Source organism: Apiospora aurea (assembly GCF_038362705.1).
Source record: "Apiospora aurea strain CBS 24483 chromosome Unknown utg000006l_segment0_segment0, whole genome shotgun sequence".
Lineage (NCBI taxonomy): Eukaryota > Fungi > Ascomycota > Sordariomycetes > Amphisphaeriales > Apiosporaceae > Apiospora > Apiospora aurea.
This window is the reverse complement of record NW_027117393.1, coordinates 125634-141482: the sequence shown is the minus strand read 5'-3', so window position 1 is coordinate 141482 and position 15849 is coordinate 125634. Positions and strand designations below refer to the sequence as shown.

General features: G+C 52.4%; 2 protein-coding genes across 2 annotated transcripts; both read right to left on the bottom strand.

The window, feature by feature from the left end:
* Positions 1-1485: 1485 nt before the first annotated feature.
* PG986_008632 (uncharacterized protein) lies at positions 1486-1968 on the bottom strand (the record flags this gene model as incomplete). The annotated part of the gene is made up of 2 exons (XM_066844854.1): positions 1486-1717; positions 1946-1968. 2 exons carry the CDS (start codon positions 1966-1968, stop codon positions 1486-1488), a joined length of 255 nt encoding a protein of 84 aa, XP_066697252.1.
* A 3570-nt stretch (positions 1969-5538) lies between these two features.
* PG986_008631 (uncharacterized protein) lies at positions 5539-6363 on the bottom strand (the record flags this gene model as incomplete). The annotated part of the gene is made up of 2 exons (XM_066844853.1): positions 5539-5752; positions 6329-6363. The coding sequence occupies 2 exons, from the start codon at positions 6361-6363 to the stop codon at positions 5539-5541; spliced, it is 249 nt and encodes an 82-aa protein (XP_066697251.1).
* Positions 6364-15849: the final 9486 nt, after the last annotated feature.

The following is a 15849-nucleotide window of genomic DNA, read 5'->3' as shown; positions in this document are numbered from 1 at the left end:
GGCACCGGGTAGGTTAGATCCATGGAGCCTTGTGAGCGGTTGGTGTCGCATTTGGTTTGATTCGGCCACATTCAGCAGCCGAGACGGCCTGAACAAAACTGCTTATCAGAAAATGGCTATGACTGTCTCTGTCCCGAGCAAGGCAAGACGCAACATACCACATGAGTAGTAGGCTTGTCAGTGAACCGTTCTTCCCTTCATGATGACCAGAGGGTACTTCAATGAAGCGAATATTAGGCAGCCTTGGAGAACATGATACTATCGTCTATTTCTAGTACGCTACTCAATGCTTCACCCCGAACGGTTCAGATCGACCTGGAAGACTAAGACTAGAACTTTGCCAACCGATTCAATATTGGCATTAGAAAGCTACCTGCATGCGTCAGTGCCGTTGAAATTCGCGAACCATTCATCTGCTTGTTGCCTATCAAATGACGTATAAGCGAACAAGTGCGGCCTGCAATCCTTCTCTGATGTTGCAACGAAAACTGCCCCGACCACTCATCATCAATCTCTGCCCACCATCATTCACTCTTCGGACCCAGGACCCACGCGCGTTACCCAGTCGCTTATGTTCTTGGATTGCCTGTCTGAGGTCAAGAATCGGGCCCCCGAACTGCTTCGCAAAAAGATGCGCGAAGTGCGCTCTTGGCGTGCCTTGTAGCTTCTGTGCCGAGCTGATAGCCATACCTTGACAGATATGCGGAGCCGCTTTGAAGACGCGTGGATCCATCCCACCACGCCCACCACACCACACTGCCTGCCCTCTTTGCCTGTGTTGCCGCCGCCCGGTTCGAATTGCCAGAAACGGAGACTTTAAGGGTGACTTGTGTATGTCATCTCGGATAAGGCTGTGCCCGAAGTGCGCATTCTGAGCGGGCCGGAGCAATCCGAGAAAAGGACACCACAGACGTTGAGTCATTGGTGATTATGGAGAACCGGGATGACGAGGCATGATTTCCCTATCGTTGTTCACTCTCATGCTAATCCCATCGCACAGGTTTACTGGCTGCAGGTCGCAGCGAAACTGCCGAGTGTCGTCGCGTGCACATTGATATGCAGAACCGTCAAACACCCCATCGAAATAGGCAACCGTAGAAGGGATAGAATACATCTAGATCCTGTCCCTCCTATGACTATTTGATTCCTATTCCTCTCCTTTTAAAGCAAGTAGCTAAGCTCTGAGCACCAGGCGCCCGCCCGGCTCCACCTGTAGGGAGGATGCTGAACCACGCTAAGGCACCCGACCAGATGGTTTCAGTGCGGGCCGCCGCTAAAGCCTAACCTTATTTAGCGGACTCTCCACTAGTCGTCGGAGCTGTTTTGGTAGCGCCGATCCGCCTGTCAAACACGGGACGCATTAGCAATCATGTCTCGACACTGCATCCTTGGTCTCAGTCAAACCGCGCATCGTTTCTTCGTCGCATTCCATTGCAGCAAGGTGACACTTACCACTGAGGTCCATTATTGCGTTGCATATACGTCTCATGAAGTCCTGTATTGTTTCAATGATGCAGCCATTTCGCGCTGGACCTTGGCCTGCCGTTCAGCCGCGCTTTGGGATGAGGATTCGGATCTCAGGGCTAAGGCGCTCACGGGATCTCCGCCGCCATTCTTTGTTGACATGTACGAATGCACACTGCTGCGAGAGGTTTCGCTCTTCGAAGGAGGCTCGGTGCTTGTGGTGATGACGTCGGGGGTCTTGGATGGTGTCGCACTGTTCCGTGTAAGTATTAGGTCCACTTAGGTAATCAGAAACGGGGTAATGTGGTTGGACAGCACGAAACTGCTACCACTGGGAAGAAAAAGCTGTCTTATTAATGGACGAGGGCAGCTTCGGGTTTTATAATAACGTGCCAGCGGCGTAAGAGGTCAACAAACAAAATATTACTCAAGGTACTTGGTTACTTCGTGGTAAGCTCTCACTTGAGAGCGCTGAACCCACCACTGACACTGATATACCGCCATGGTAATGTGGGTTCTGGATTTGGAAGGAGGAGAGAGAATGACAAACAGCCATTCAATACCAGAACACCTAGCTAAATGGAGATGCATTCTTCGTGGAGGTATCCGATCCGGACTAACCTCGATATTGAGGGACCAGGCAGTGATTTGGGAAGATCCTGGAACAAGAAAAGGTGTAGCGTACCCTCGATATATACTTTGATCGGATGAACCAGGCATCATGACTCAAGGCGAGGGTAGGAAGTGTACGAGTAGTCAAGAACTGAGCATAATAAAGAAGGAGAGACGGGCGTTGTTGGAGTGATTTGAGATTGTATTCTCGTTGTAGGTCCTGGGTGCACCGGTTTTGATGCACTGGGGAAAAGAAGAATGGGAGATGGGGCAAGTAGCAAAAGAGTTTGCCTGGTCTGGTATCCGCGTAGGTCTCGATGAAAATGGTAGGAAGCATAACGAAAGTAGGCCTTGGGAGGTCATGGCTGCTTTATTTATCATTGTTCTTGGACTGGGGTGGGAATGATGATGCCCGACAGTCGAGATTATAGGAAAAGGCGGGAAAGGGCCGCTTCGATTGGAAAAGGGATCTGATCTGATCTGATCAATTTGATGATGACGGGAATGGCTTTCCGCAGCAGCTGGAGACCGCCCACACACCACAACGTCTAGACTGGTAAGCTAAAGCACGGCTGCACGAAAATGCTGGTGGCCGTCCATGCCAGGCTGTAGGCTATGCCCCTCCGAAGATGGCAGCACAGGTCCAAAACAGGGGCCCTCGTGAGGACCCGCAGGTGGCCAGGGGTGGCTAACAGTAGCCTTACGTGCAACATCAGACGAGATGCGACGGGAAGCGAGTTGATGTCGCGTTTTGCACCACTTAAGAAATAAACAAGGACAAGGAGTCTCCATCTCTAGTCCAGTTTCCCAACCTCCTCTACTCACCTGCGCGCCAGAAGGGCTTGGGTTACTGGTCAGCTCTCTGGTCATAGGTGAGTAACGGTTGTTGCACTCGAGGTGGGGATGTTAACAAGAGCTGTACCCAATAGGCAGGGCAGCGTTTTAGAGGAGGGAGGTGGTCTCGGCTTCTGAGATCCCAGCCGGCAGTTCAGCAGCCCACAAGTCAATCCGGTCAGTGCCTTCGCTTTCCTTTGTCACGGAGCCGGCTGAGGATAACCAAGTGAGAGCGTGCGGTCGTCGTCACCCTCGGCCTGGATGCACCCCACCTGCTGCTCAGCTGGATAACCACCGTTGCCGGGGAGGTGCATGGAACGAGCACGGAGCCGCATCAGGAGCTCAGAGACGCGAGGTTGACAGGCCAGTGCAGACCCGCTAAAAAACGTCAGGTTAAGCAAAAGACCACAGCAGCTGAAAGTACTCTGAACAAGGATCAGACCAATAAGCAATTCGAGGGCGCGTTGGTGATACGAATAGTAGAGTCGCGACAATGGGCAGAGGAACTGCTCCAAGGCGTACCTGATCTGGTGGGGCAAGTCTCTTTTTATAGCTTCCTACGCGCAGGCCCCCGTTAGATCTATTTATTTCCGGCGTGCTTATGTCATATTCGAGGTTTGCAAGATTGAGCATCCGAATCAGAGTGCCTGACCAGCTCCAAAATGACGTTGATTGAGGACCCAAGGAATCTCTCGGTTAGGGAAATTGGGCGCCTTCAGGCTAAGGACAATGGAGGGGCACCAATCAGGATTCGGGGAGTGGCCGCCGTCCTTTGATATGGCGATTCGTTTCATGGCCGGCTGGGCATAAGCATCATGCCTGTCGGCTCCGAGCCCCCTTGATTCTTTTTGACTTCGTTTGGAGGCGGAGACCTGGAGAACCGTTGTCCGTGCCCCAGGGACGACAACGCTTACTGCACGTGGCTGCGTGGGCAGGCTGCAGGGGAGGTGGTATTACCTACCTGGTAGGTAACGAGGCACTGCATGCCGGTGCGACTAGGCGTACAACAAGTATCGGCATGGAAATATTGTCTTGAATGCTGATTACCCACCACCTGCCAAGTCATAACGAGTGGGCAGATAAGAGTCGCCCTGGCAAAGAGACTACCCTAGACAGCGAACCCCCGAAGCTGGGCAAGACTCCAGCGTCGCTTTGTTACTCTACGCAATGGCATACCATCAGGTTTATCCTGTGTTGCTCGTACAGCCCAAACAGAACACCCGGAGCTGTCTCCGTGCCAACGAAATTCCCTTGTCCACTGTCCACCGCCTCGCCTTACCTAAAGATAAGCTCCAACATGCATAAATAGCAAAAATGAAGACAAGGGTCGAGCCACGAGGCAGGTTCAGGGCAATTGACAAGATGCGATAAGCTAGGGTGGTGCTGCGGCGCAGCCATTCTCGTTCCGCACAGATGGTAACGTTCCGCCCTGAACCAACCCATCGCGGCAGGTAGCCTCATCCCATCCGCACGACAGAACCGTATGCCAGATGCGATACTCGCTCTGTCGAGGTCCCATCAGCTGTTACCGGAGACTGTCAGCCAAGCGACAGCGAGCTGGCCTTTGCCGCGCCCAGCTGTACCATTGTTGACCTGGAACCACGAAGATCATTTGGAATTGACATGGTGAGGATTCGGACAGCGTTGGGGGGATAGAATGTGTATTTGAAAATGACCAGTATTGGTCTTGCCCTTTTACAGGCATCGAAAACAATGTAGTCCGTCGAAGTTGCAGATCCCTTTCCTTTCCCTCTATACAGGTATCGTTCATGCCCAGCGTTATCTCGTGATGCGAACCATATCATCATGATGCAATCCATAATATCGTGATCCCTATATAATAGCCAAAGAAAAAAAAAAACGAAAAAAAAAAAAAAAAAAAGAGGGAAAGTCATGTCCGTTTCTTCGTCCAATTGCCAAGTACCAGCAGTACTGCTCTGCGGGGTGGTTCGAAGTCAAATATAATACGAGACTTTTTCAAGCAAAAGAAAAAAGTAGCAGAATGAGGGGATAGTAACAAAAAGAGTCGGGGTCGGGGTCAGGCGCGTTATCGCCCTCTGATTGCCACGTGCCGTCGCTCGTCTATGACTATCCTCTGGGGAGAAGATCTCGGGGAGAAAAGTCGGAAGAGTGTAGAAAAAGCGATGACAAAAGGAACCCTGTGCGACCCAGCCAAGTCGTTGGCCAAACTTTTGTTCTTCTGCAGCTTCTTTTGTGGACAGACATCCACCCCCACGATCCCAGCTGCACCATTCTGGAGCCGTTTGCTTTTGGCGACGGCTGGGCCCGTAGCTGAACTGAACGTTAAGGCGGACTCAGCCTTAAGACGGTGGGCCTCAATACCACGTGCTGGCTCCCGGTCGTTGGAGGCTTTTAGTGGACGCCCAATCTGTCTTGTCAAATTCGAGATGAAGATGGTGACGTGACAGGTACAGAGTCGCAGGTACTGCGCACTGTCGTCATGTCAGTCAGGTCAGACTTGCAGCGGCCAACGGTCGCATGCAACTGCAACGTGATGGGGGTTGGCTGAATGGATCGCTTAACAGATGGCTTGAAAAAGTCAATGTTTCAATTGACGGCTTGGTTGGATTAATACTTACACCCAAGTGAGCTGCGTTGCACCTACAGCTACGCCGGGGCGGCTGCAGCCAATTCCCGCTCAACCTTGGCCCGTCGTTCGTCTGCGCTCTGAGATCCCGACCGCAGAGCCAGGGCGGTCACGGGATCCCCTCCGCCATTGATCTCCGCCATGTAGGATTTGGTCTTCTTCTTGGACATTGACTTCTTGGATGGTGATTTGATCTGGTCAGTGACGGCGTGGGAGTGCTTCGACGGAGCCGCACTATCATAGTCATGTGGAATTAGACAGACCCAAGCTGCAGTAGGAGGGAAAAGGGTGACGCAATAGCCTCAACTATAATTGCGAGGAGGGGATGGGCTTAGAGGAAAATAGCCAAGGCAAGGGGAAAAGAGGAAGCATTTTTCTTCGTTGGTAAATGGGCTGTGGCTCCAGCCAATAGAACGGGAGAACCACCTGTAAGCCGTACAGTATGCTCCAACCTTCACCATTCCCCTTGAAGACGGAAGGAAGAGAAAGGGGGCAAGGCAGTTAATCATTTCTCGACAGCTCGCGGCACCGAGATGAGGGAAAGAGGAGAAGAGATGTGTGGACTAGCAAACAAAGCATCATTGTGTAAGTACTCGGGATGGGAGGTGACGCCACACCCCCACCAATAGGATGTCGAGGGGCGTATGCCGGGACAGCAATGCATGAGGGCGACAGTATGGGACATGGGTAACGATGCAGTCATGTGAGAAAATCCAAGCTCTTTGACAAAATCGGGTTCGAAAGGAGGGTTGGAGAGCCAGGCGGGGAGAGAGGCGGCGGGAAAGTGACAACGAGACCATACACACATACCCTCCGTAGATGCTTTGGTCAGATGAACCAGCCATCGTTAGTGGGATAATGAGAGTATGCAAGGTTAGCTGTAGTAAACAGGTCGAGGATGTGCACGAAGTTCGAGACGATTCTAGCAATTATGCAGTATGATAGACGGGAGTTGGTCGGTAGTGAAAGAGCTCTCGTGTCCTCCTTTCAGGGAAAGAATGTGTAATGGCGTTTTATTGTTTTGGGGTGTTCTCGCGTTGGTCTGGTGACTGATAGTGATGAGAGCTTCAAGCAGCGTAGCCGTAGAAAGACCTGGACGCCCATTGGGTTTTATACACCACCAGCATTATCACCATCTTCCTTCTTCCTCTTCTTCCTCTTCTGCCTGCGGCTGCTCATCGAAATCTTCAACGGCCCAAGGCTGTTGCGCACCTCTTCCAGAAGCGATTCACTCTTTCTCCCTCTCTCTAATCCGACGGTAATTTCCCAGTGGGTGGGCGACAAGGGGTCCCCCCCTGTTGGATCTACTGGACGACGCACGATGCCAAGATGACGCTAGCACTCTGGTCTGCACTAGGCTGCCCCAGCTCGAACGGGCACCAACTTCGGGTGACCACTAACCACACCAACGGCCCTTACGGCGTTGTCAACCGTCCGACAAACTGCATGCAGGTGGCCATGGTCAGGTGCTTCTAATGGTCGACGCTCGGAGTCCGGAACGGAAAGACGTATATGAGCAGTTGGAACAGTTTTTCCATAAGATACATCGACTAAGAGCTATATCATTAGTAAACATCGATTAATTGGCCGTTGCCTGATTTACAGGCAAGCGGGTTTCCAAAGCTAGAGGCGAAAAAATATTAAGAGAGAAAATTATCGTGAACGGATGGGTTGAGGAGGGGGAGAGGACCGGAGGATTCAGTAGCGACCGCGCGATATGATAGGCCGCCAGACTTACAAGTGATCCTCGAGACCTGCATTTTCCTCTTCGCCCTGGACCGCACTGTTTAGGCGGCCAGGCGGGCTCTCGTATGATATCCCCTGGTTGCGACTCCCAAAGGCACCCTCACTAGTCGACTGAGCTAGTGTCGTCATTTTCGGTGAAGTTCGCCTAATTGCCATAGGGTCAGGGACGGTGGGTAGCGATCTGGCCAGTGGTGATCACTGTGCCTGGCAGGTGTGTGTGCATGTGTGTGTGCGTGTGCGTGTGCGTGTGTTTCGCCCAAATGGCAGGGGGTGCTGTTCCAGCAGGCTCCTTACAAACCTACATATGTACATGCAGGTACAATGCGAAGCGGTGACGGCGAAAATTTTCAAATGCAGCATTCCCTCCCTACTTAGACTGAACAGAAGTCACAGATAGCAAGTCCTATCTTTGGGCTGAACAATCGGTAGTGATCAAATGACATGCCATTCTGAAACTTCATTCGGTTGCTGTATGCATGATGACAAGCCGCCACCTCCCCTGTCGATGGAAGGCAACCATCTCGAGGGGAAGCTTCTTCTCGGCCACATTACACCCAGTGGCATCAATCATGTTAGAGTACCGTATGTATACCCCATTGTTCGCTGCGCACTACCGGTATTCGTTCGCCGCCCTGTCGGTAGCGACATCACTCCAGGGCGGAAAGTTTAGAAGCCCTTATAGAAGTCCAGGGTCCACCTGGCCCGAATAATCCCCAGTTGATCGTAGGGGAGTTTCATCGAGCATGGGATTCTGAGCGCGAGGCGGGGGTCGATATTGCCCGGCGCGGGTTGTTCTGAGGAAATGCAAGCTTGGTGAGGGGTAGCCATCGTTGGTGGCATCGCCTTTTGGATTACAGTGTATGCATAAGAGTGGCTGAGACACTCCCTGCCAAGAGACCACACATCAGGGTCACGTATCCCAACTAGCTGCTACGTCTACTGCTGTGCCATGGTGATACTGCTGTGTCATGGTAAACAACGCCGTTTTTTTAAGCGGATAAAACATTAATCAACATCGACAGACAGCGAAGCAGGTACTAACCAAATTTCTCCTTTCAGGCAAGCCGGGCCTTCTGCCGGGCCTGCTTTTTTCATTTCTTTCAAAATTACCCCCGCGGAGAAAAAGCAACGAACCCATCTGGCTTACACCACTGGTATTGGTCTCTTTTCATGATGCACAACATTGCATGAGGGGGTCGGCTGACCGCCTTGTCGTTCGGTTGCCTTGGGAGGGTATTCATGATTACCCAATGCAGCAGGGTCTGCCATTCAAAGGCAGTACGCATAAATGCCATTGGTGCGAAGAGAAGTCGTTTGAAGCAGTGGGTTGGAGAGAAAAATACATGAGGAAGCGCGTCGGTTATATGGTAGTATGCAGTCTACGTGTTCCAGCTTATTCATTATATGAAAATCCACGTATGCTTGAGCGATCGAACCGCAATGTCCTGTCCTTGGAAGATGGTGGTTTTGTCCTTACTGGAATCGTTGCACGGACCGGGTGGGAGCAGGCTAACCAGGCGACCGTTGTGTGTGTATGGGATGGTCTGACAACAGAGCCTCCTTTGTGCCGCATCCCACGCTGTGCACAGTGAGTGCCAGGGTAGACTGGAATTAGATGGGGAAAGAGAAAGGACAAAGCCTGCTGTCAGAACCGGATCGTCAATGGCGTCGGGTATCGGGCGTAGAACAACACAATCCTTCGAAAGCGGTCAACAAATCGACTACAGGGACAGGATGTGGTGACATCGAGTCAACGCTGGGCCCCGGCAGGGGCTGGCGGCCACTAACCATCCATCAAACTACAGGGAGGTGCCGTTAGTGGAAAACACCCACCTCAAGGACAAGATTGCATGCAGATGTAGATGCAGTAGGTCTGCAGCAAATTGCCTCCCTGCGCTGCATCTTCATTCTGCATCGCATGGCCTGCACTGTTCTAGTCGGGCATATAGTTAGGCCGTCTCCAGACCAAGACAAGGATGATAATATTAGAAAGGACGACGCAATCACCGGCGAAAAACACGCTGGCCTGGTCACGAAGAGACGGAATATTCCAGATACAGGCGAAGGGGGAATTAAAGGGCAGACAGCATACAGAAATGTCTTGGAGAGATGGGTGGTGTGGTGGCGCTAGCTCAGGGCCTAGCTGGACTGAAGGACTGGCCTGCATGGCGACAACTGGGGCAGGACGCACCTAATGCCATTGCTCTGGTTCCTGCGTTGGTTAGTTTTGCTCTGTCACTGTTGCCGGGCGAGGGACTAAACTAACGCATGCTGCTCATACATAATAATGTCTTGCCTCGACACAGGTGACGTGCGACAGAGGGACCACTTAGCAGCGGAAACGCACGCTCACGCCCAGCTGCCAAAAGAAAAAAAAAGAAAAAGAAAAATGACGGTTATCCAGCAAACCGGTAATGGGAAAGTACACGGCGATGCAGATGTCTGCGTCATGCATAGCCGAAGTCGCTCTCGGGAAGTGAGCCTAGTCACAGAACTGATTAAACGGAAGCGATGAACCGAAGGACGGAATTGATCTACCTCCAGGTTTTGCTCTCAAACATCAGGGGTTCCTCTGGTCCATCCAGATCTACAAGGAACAGGGGACCCTAATAAATGCGACGTTTGATACCTAATGCTAACCGCTCTACCCGCCAAGCACATGCACACTTTCCCTGGAGTCCGGCACAGCTATGGAACCACTCAAACCTGTGGCATGTGTGCACGTCAGAGGACAGTACATAACTCCTAGTGCCGACCGGAGATACGGCCATCCTAGCCTTCTACATCATCAATCCACTCGATTTGCTGGGACTCTCGCTCTTTTTGTAGTACCTCTCAAGTGCATCGGCAGAGATGGCATTAGTTTGGCTCTTCTACTTTCAAGAGGCAGGTGAGACAGCGGGCAGAGGCAGCCAGGCACATCGGCTCCATGAGTTGCCGCGAACACATATGGCAGCAGAGTATGCACCGTCCTGCAGACAATTGCTTTATGGGAATGGGGGTAGTGTCGCAAGGGGAAGCTTAACGGCGGCTGATCGTGGATAGCGTACGGGCAGTAGTACATGAGGACGTGCAACATCGTTTATTCAATGACAGCGATACCCCGCGATTCTATATAAACCCATAGCCCAAACGTCCTGTCTACCCAGCTGAGAGCATTTCCGTCAAGTCCATACCTATACCCATTTCCTGACCAAGAAGGAAATATAAAAATTCAAAGGTTAGCTCTTCCATATCTTTTTAGTCGTTCTCCCTCTCAGCGCGCCTTTTAGCCTCCATATGCAATACCCACATCTTCTAGAGCCCGTCTTTTAGCAAGGGCCTTTTGTTTGGGGACATCTGGGCCAAACAAAGTTCCACGAGTCAGGTCGTACCCGTCCAGATGAAGCGGGAAGCCGTTGACCAACCTTCCATATTAGGCAGGTGGGGGCGGAAACCCACCCACCCAAGTCGTCCAAACTTCGAGCGGCGCTATCTCCGAAGTGACGATGGGATGGACTATCAATGGCAGTTCGAGACTGCATTCCCTGCATGAGATACATGTGTCAGTTGATTAGAATTGGCAGATCATTCGTGATTCACATCAAACCACAGCGCCGGTATGGTACGCTTGTTGTGTGATGGATATAGGGGGAGATTGTGACTTGTGTATGTGAACGACGGACGGTACTTACAACTCTGCATTGTGTGTGTGCATCCCACGTGGCGTGCCAGGGATTAGCGTAACTTCGCTAAGGCATCGGCCATTTCGCGCTCTACCCTGGCCTTTCGCTCGGAGATCCTCTGGGCTGAGGACCGGGGTCCCGCCACCATGGTTGCTATTACACCTTCATTCTCAGGTCTCGAGTGTTCTGCGACTCTGCGCTTCGACTTTGGCCCATCTGTGGGGGAGTCGGTCGTTTCGCCGTGGACGTGGGAGGGCTTGGTTGGGGTCTCCCTGTGATGCATGAGATGAAAGTTACATGGTGATATGGCAGGGAAGGGGAAAGTAAAGTATGTTTTGACACCAAGGGCCACGGCAAATGGAGAAGCAGTTCACTTGCTGAACTGCCACATTCTTTCCATGAATGGAGGCAACAAGGGAAAAGAAAAAGAAGAGGAAGAATGTGCCCTTTCCTTCGTGGGTGGATGGATCCGAACTTCGGCCAGTAGGGTAAGAGGAGTGCCCCTGGACCGCACGTTGGACCCCCAACATTGCCGTGGTACTTAGTACCTAGGCATTGGGTAAGAGGAGGTGGAGGTTAGGAAGCAGTAGGGCAACGATGAGGTGTAGTGTGTGGTTGCCTTCCTCGATACTTAGGTATCTAAGAGCACGCAGAAGGAGAAGAGTTGGTGATAGACCAAGCACCACTTTGTATGTGTGCCGGGTGGGAAACATTCAACGTGACCTCGAGTGTGCCTCGAATAGTGTAGAGCGGGGAGTGGTTGACACCAGCAGACCTTACGACTCTCCATGAGTTCAGTATAAGTGATGGTAAGGGTATGGAAAGAATTCACATGTTGAGTGCCTTCAAGTTTGAAACGTTGGATAGGTAGATGGTCAAGTGGGGTGAGAAGACAAGACGATTATGCAACGTACCCTTCACACACACACTGCTTCGATGAACCGGCCATTGTTAAGTTGGAGCGGGCTTGCGAGATCAAATGAAGTTGGCAAATCGAGGTGGTGTGAGACGGGTAGCACAAAGCAACAAGGCTACGGGAGTTCTGTCCGGGTCGGGGTATTGAGATGAGCCAAGGGTTCGTGATGCCGACAAGAGACAGAGACACGCAGAGAAGAGAGACAACTTCCGAGCTGGATCAAGAAACAGCACAAGGGACGGGAGATAGAGGAGGGGACTTGGCACGTAGGAAAGAATTTGCGCAGTAAGGCAGGCAGGCCTTGAACCAAAGTCAAGAAGAGAGGGGGTGGGAGAATGCACGTATGGCAGAGAGAGATGCGCGGCTTGTAGACAAGCAGGGCTTTTCCCAAAGGACAGACAATTCGCAAAAGAAAGTTGACAGCGGGATTCAAAGGAAGATGGTTCTTGCTCTGGTCTGACCTTGCTTGCCCTTCGACTCTGCTGAGAACGGGGGAGGGCATGGCGGTTTATATATGCAAATCGTCGCCTGCGGTCTGGGCCTGCACGCTAAAGTCGAGATGTCGAGATGCCAAGGGTTTGTTCCAAAGGATTATTTTGACCAGATGTGTATCTCTGCCATCGATTCTTTGGCAGAGTGTTGTTCTGACTTGTCCGCTCTGTACTTGTTATACGAGAGGGAAAGCGGGGCCAGTAGACAATGGTGTTGGCCTTTGAAGGGGGGTGTGTGCGTTTCCAAGGGGAAGGAAACGGGTGGTTCATTTACCAGGCCTCAAACTGCGCGCAAGCAAATGAGGGCCCCAGCAGGTACCTGGCCATCGCAGGGAGGCAGCTTGACAAGCCAGGTCAACCGCAGGTGCATGGGTAGTCCGGTTAGATCGTGTGGGCGTTCGGTACATGCTGAAGCTGGTCTGATGCTGGTGTCTAGGTGAGCCCTAAGTACCTTCTTTTCTTGCCGGAACTGTGGAAGCCGCCAAGGCGTTGGGAGGGTATGTAGCCAGTTGCTCCACCCAAGCTGCTGCCAAGCTGCTGCCGCTGCATGCCCAGCCCTGGCCTTGGCCGCGAGCTGCAACTTACAAGCACACTGCCGCCGCCGCATCACTGCCGGACAAGCTGCGAGTCAGAGGAAGGCGTGCAGCTTGGCTCCCAATGGCGTGTAGCCCATGTTCGACTACAAAAGAAGATCGACGGCTTGCAGCATGAAGAACGTCGACGTCAGCGCCCGTTCACCCAGCCACAAAGCCATTTAACTCGTTCTACCGTTAGCAGAAACCGAGGTAGACCTTCGTTGCAGCATTAAACGTCCTCTTCTAGAAGCCCAATCCTCCCGGTTTTGTCACCGGTAGACAAAGGCCACCCACTTGCTTCCGTCCAGCAAGCTCCAGCGTAGACGTTTGCCAATGTAATACGAGGAGGAAATGTGCAAGTCATAATGCTCGACAGACGCATGTAGCAAGAAACTTCCTGTTTGTCCACACGTCCTCAGGTTGGCTCGCCACGATGGCTACTGATACATGATGCTGCTAGATGTACCCAGGCACTTGATTCAAATCTGTTCGTGCTCAATTCTCGGATCTATTGATCAGTTGAAGTGAGATCTCTGCAGGCCCCTGCCCGGCACCGGGAACCACTTTGACAAGCAAACAAGCCAAGTCAACGGGGGCGCATGCAGTGGCTGCTTGGAGCAAAACCAGGAAGTAGCAATGGGAGTCCCCCGGGTACATACCGTTGCTCTCCTCCCCCGCCCAAGGCTATTGTCCCGCGCAATCCAAGGGGCCGACGCTTAACGCTGCAGGCCAGCGCCAATTCCACCCACCCATACCCTGCCCATCGCATCGGTCAACAGATTGTCGGGGCTTGGAGCTCGTAGGGTCTGGCCAAAAGGCATCGCTCTCTTTTTCCTCTCTTTGATCTTCCGAAAAAAGAGGGCAAGGTAAAACCAGGCTGAGCGCCAGGCAGCGTAACCAGGGGTCAAGCACTCGCGGGCGTGCGGTACGTACCAAGGCGACATCTTGGACCGCTATTCGGTTGGCCCAGGCTACTTTCCATACCCTGCCCCCCTGCCACAAGTGCAAGTGCAAGTGCCAGAAACGACGCTTGGTCTCCAACAGCTCTTCACCGAAACGGCACTACTCATGCAGGAACAAAGCAGCAAAGAGAAACGAATCTGTCGGACAATTCAATAGGGCGGAACCCTTTGTTTATTGCATCACCATTGAACAACTTGAACCGTCGTGGCTTTGGTTGGTCGCGGCAATTTTTTGGGGAGGCTGCTGAAATCTCCCCCGCACGAGGACTCCACAAACCCGCGTGGAAGGTATTTGTTGCCTTCCCCCAAAGCACCAAGATCTGTCCGGAAGACAGCACCATGACCCCTGAAATCTCAAGCTCGGAGGTCAATTAGCCCCTCAATCGTGATCATGGATGTCAATCGTATGAAGTCAATCGGTTGTTTCCGCCGTGGTAGGCTATTGCCCGAACATCCGTCGCTTGGCTTTGTTTCTTTCTCGCCCCGTGGCGTCCTTCCATTTCTAACCTATTAACCTTACATTTGGCGCCAAAGGACTGTTGTCATCCAGTAGTTGGGTAGCTAGCGGGAGGTCGGTGGAACAAATCCTAATTTTGACGACATGGGGGGGGGGGGGGCGGATATGTGGGCAAGCCCGCCGTTCTGGATCGATGAAACAGACAACGCCGGGGATTCACTGCACGCACGTCGAAGCCACCGGAGAGCCTGCTGGCCACAGACTGACTGCCAGATTCGGGGAAACCTGTTTCGATCCCGTATTCCAGTGCACGGTAGCTTACCTTATCCCATATGTTTTTTGTTAATAGTATGCAGCCACTGGAACACGTCAACGAGATGATAAACTATGCACCGTCCGCCCCCCGTTATTTGTCTCGACAAGTGTTCATGCAGCTCCAATTGAGCGTTCTTCGCACTGGTTATAGATTTGCCCACTGCTTTCTCGAGGGTAGGTAAGTCATAATATAAAACATCCCTTTGAGCAATAAAGAAAGGTTCTGCTAGGCTGTAAATGTTGTTGAGGGGCGGGTAGTAGACCCAGTATGCCGCTGATCTTCGTATGAGATTGGGCTGCTAAAGGCATTGCAAGATCGTTCCAAGATGGGACTGTCTGGAGTTCCAGGCCTCCTGTGGCGGCGGGCCGCGAGGTCGTGCCCGAGGAAAGGCAGAGAGGCAAGGCTGAGTACCACCACTTTAGAATGAAATGAATCAACGGTGCAATTGAGAAGGCACCAATAATCCGAACGTTCGTTGAGAGCGAGAATCATCCACCTTTCGCTTGCTTGTTGTTGCGTTGCTGGGCAAAATCGCTTTTTACTTCTAAGATGCCAAAATCCCCGATTAGTACCTAGGCCAGCACCCATGGGCGCAGCAAGGAACAATGTCTGCCGACTTTGCTACGTAACGCGACCGCACAAGTGAACTTTCTTCATGATCCCCTGTGTCCGTGGACGAACCCCTGTCAGCGATCGACAGGGTTCTTTGTTCGGGGGTGATCTAGACCGCCTCGGATTCCTCCGTCGACGAAAGCCAGGGAGCAGAAGCCGCCCCCTGATAGGTGATGGGAACGGAGGATGGAAGAGTCCGGGCCTAGCTACTTGTCAGTCGTCATTGGTTCCAGCCCCTGCAGCAAGCGCACACTTGGGAACCCCCAAGCCAGAAAAGCCGTACTGCCAGTTGCACGTCATGACCCCGGTTGACGCAGACGAAGGCTTCCGTGCATAGGCAATCGCCCTCCACTATTTTCACCGCCATAAGTGTGCAACCCTTCAGTTGTTCAGAGCCTGGGAATTGCTGCTCTGAACCTTTACCGCATAGCCAAGAGTAGAACACAGAGACTGGCTGGGGTTGGGAAGACCCGGGCTCTCGGTTCCAGGACCAAGCCAGGAAGATGGATGCTGAAGCGACCTGGCACTCCACGCTATGTACGACCCGCGAGCTTATCCATGAGGGAAATGAAGAACCGAACGTGCGGAAGC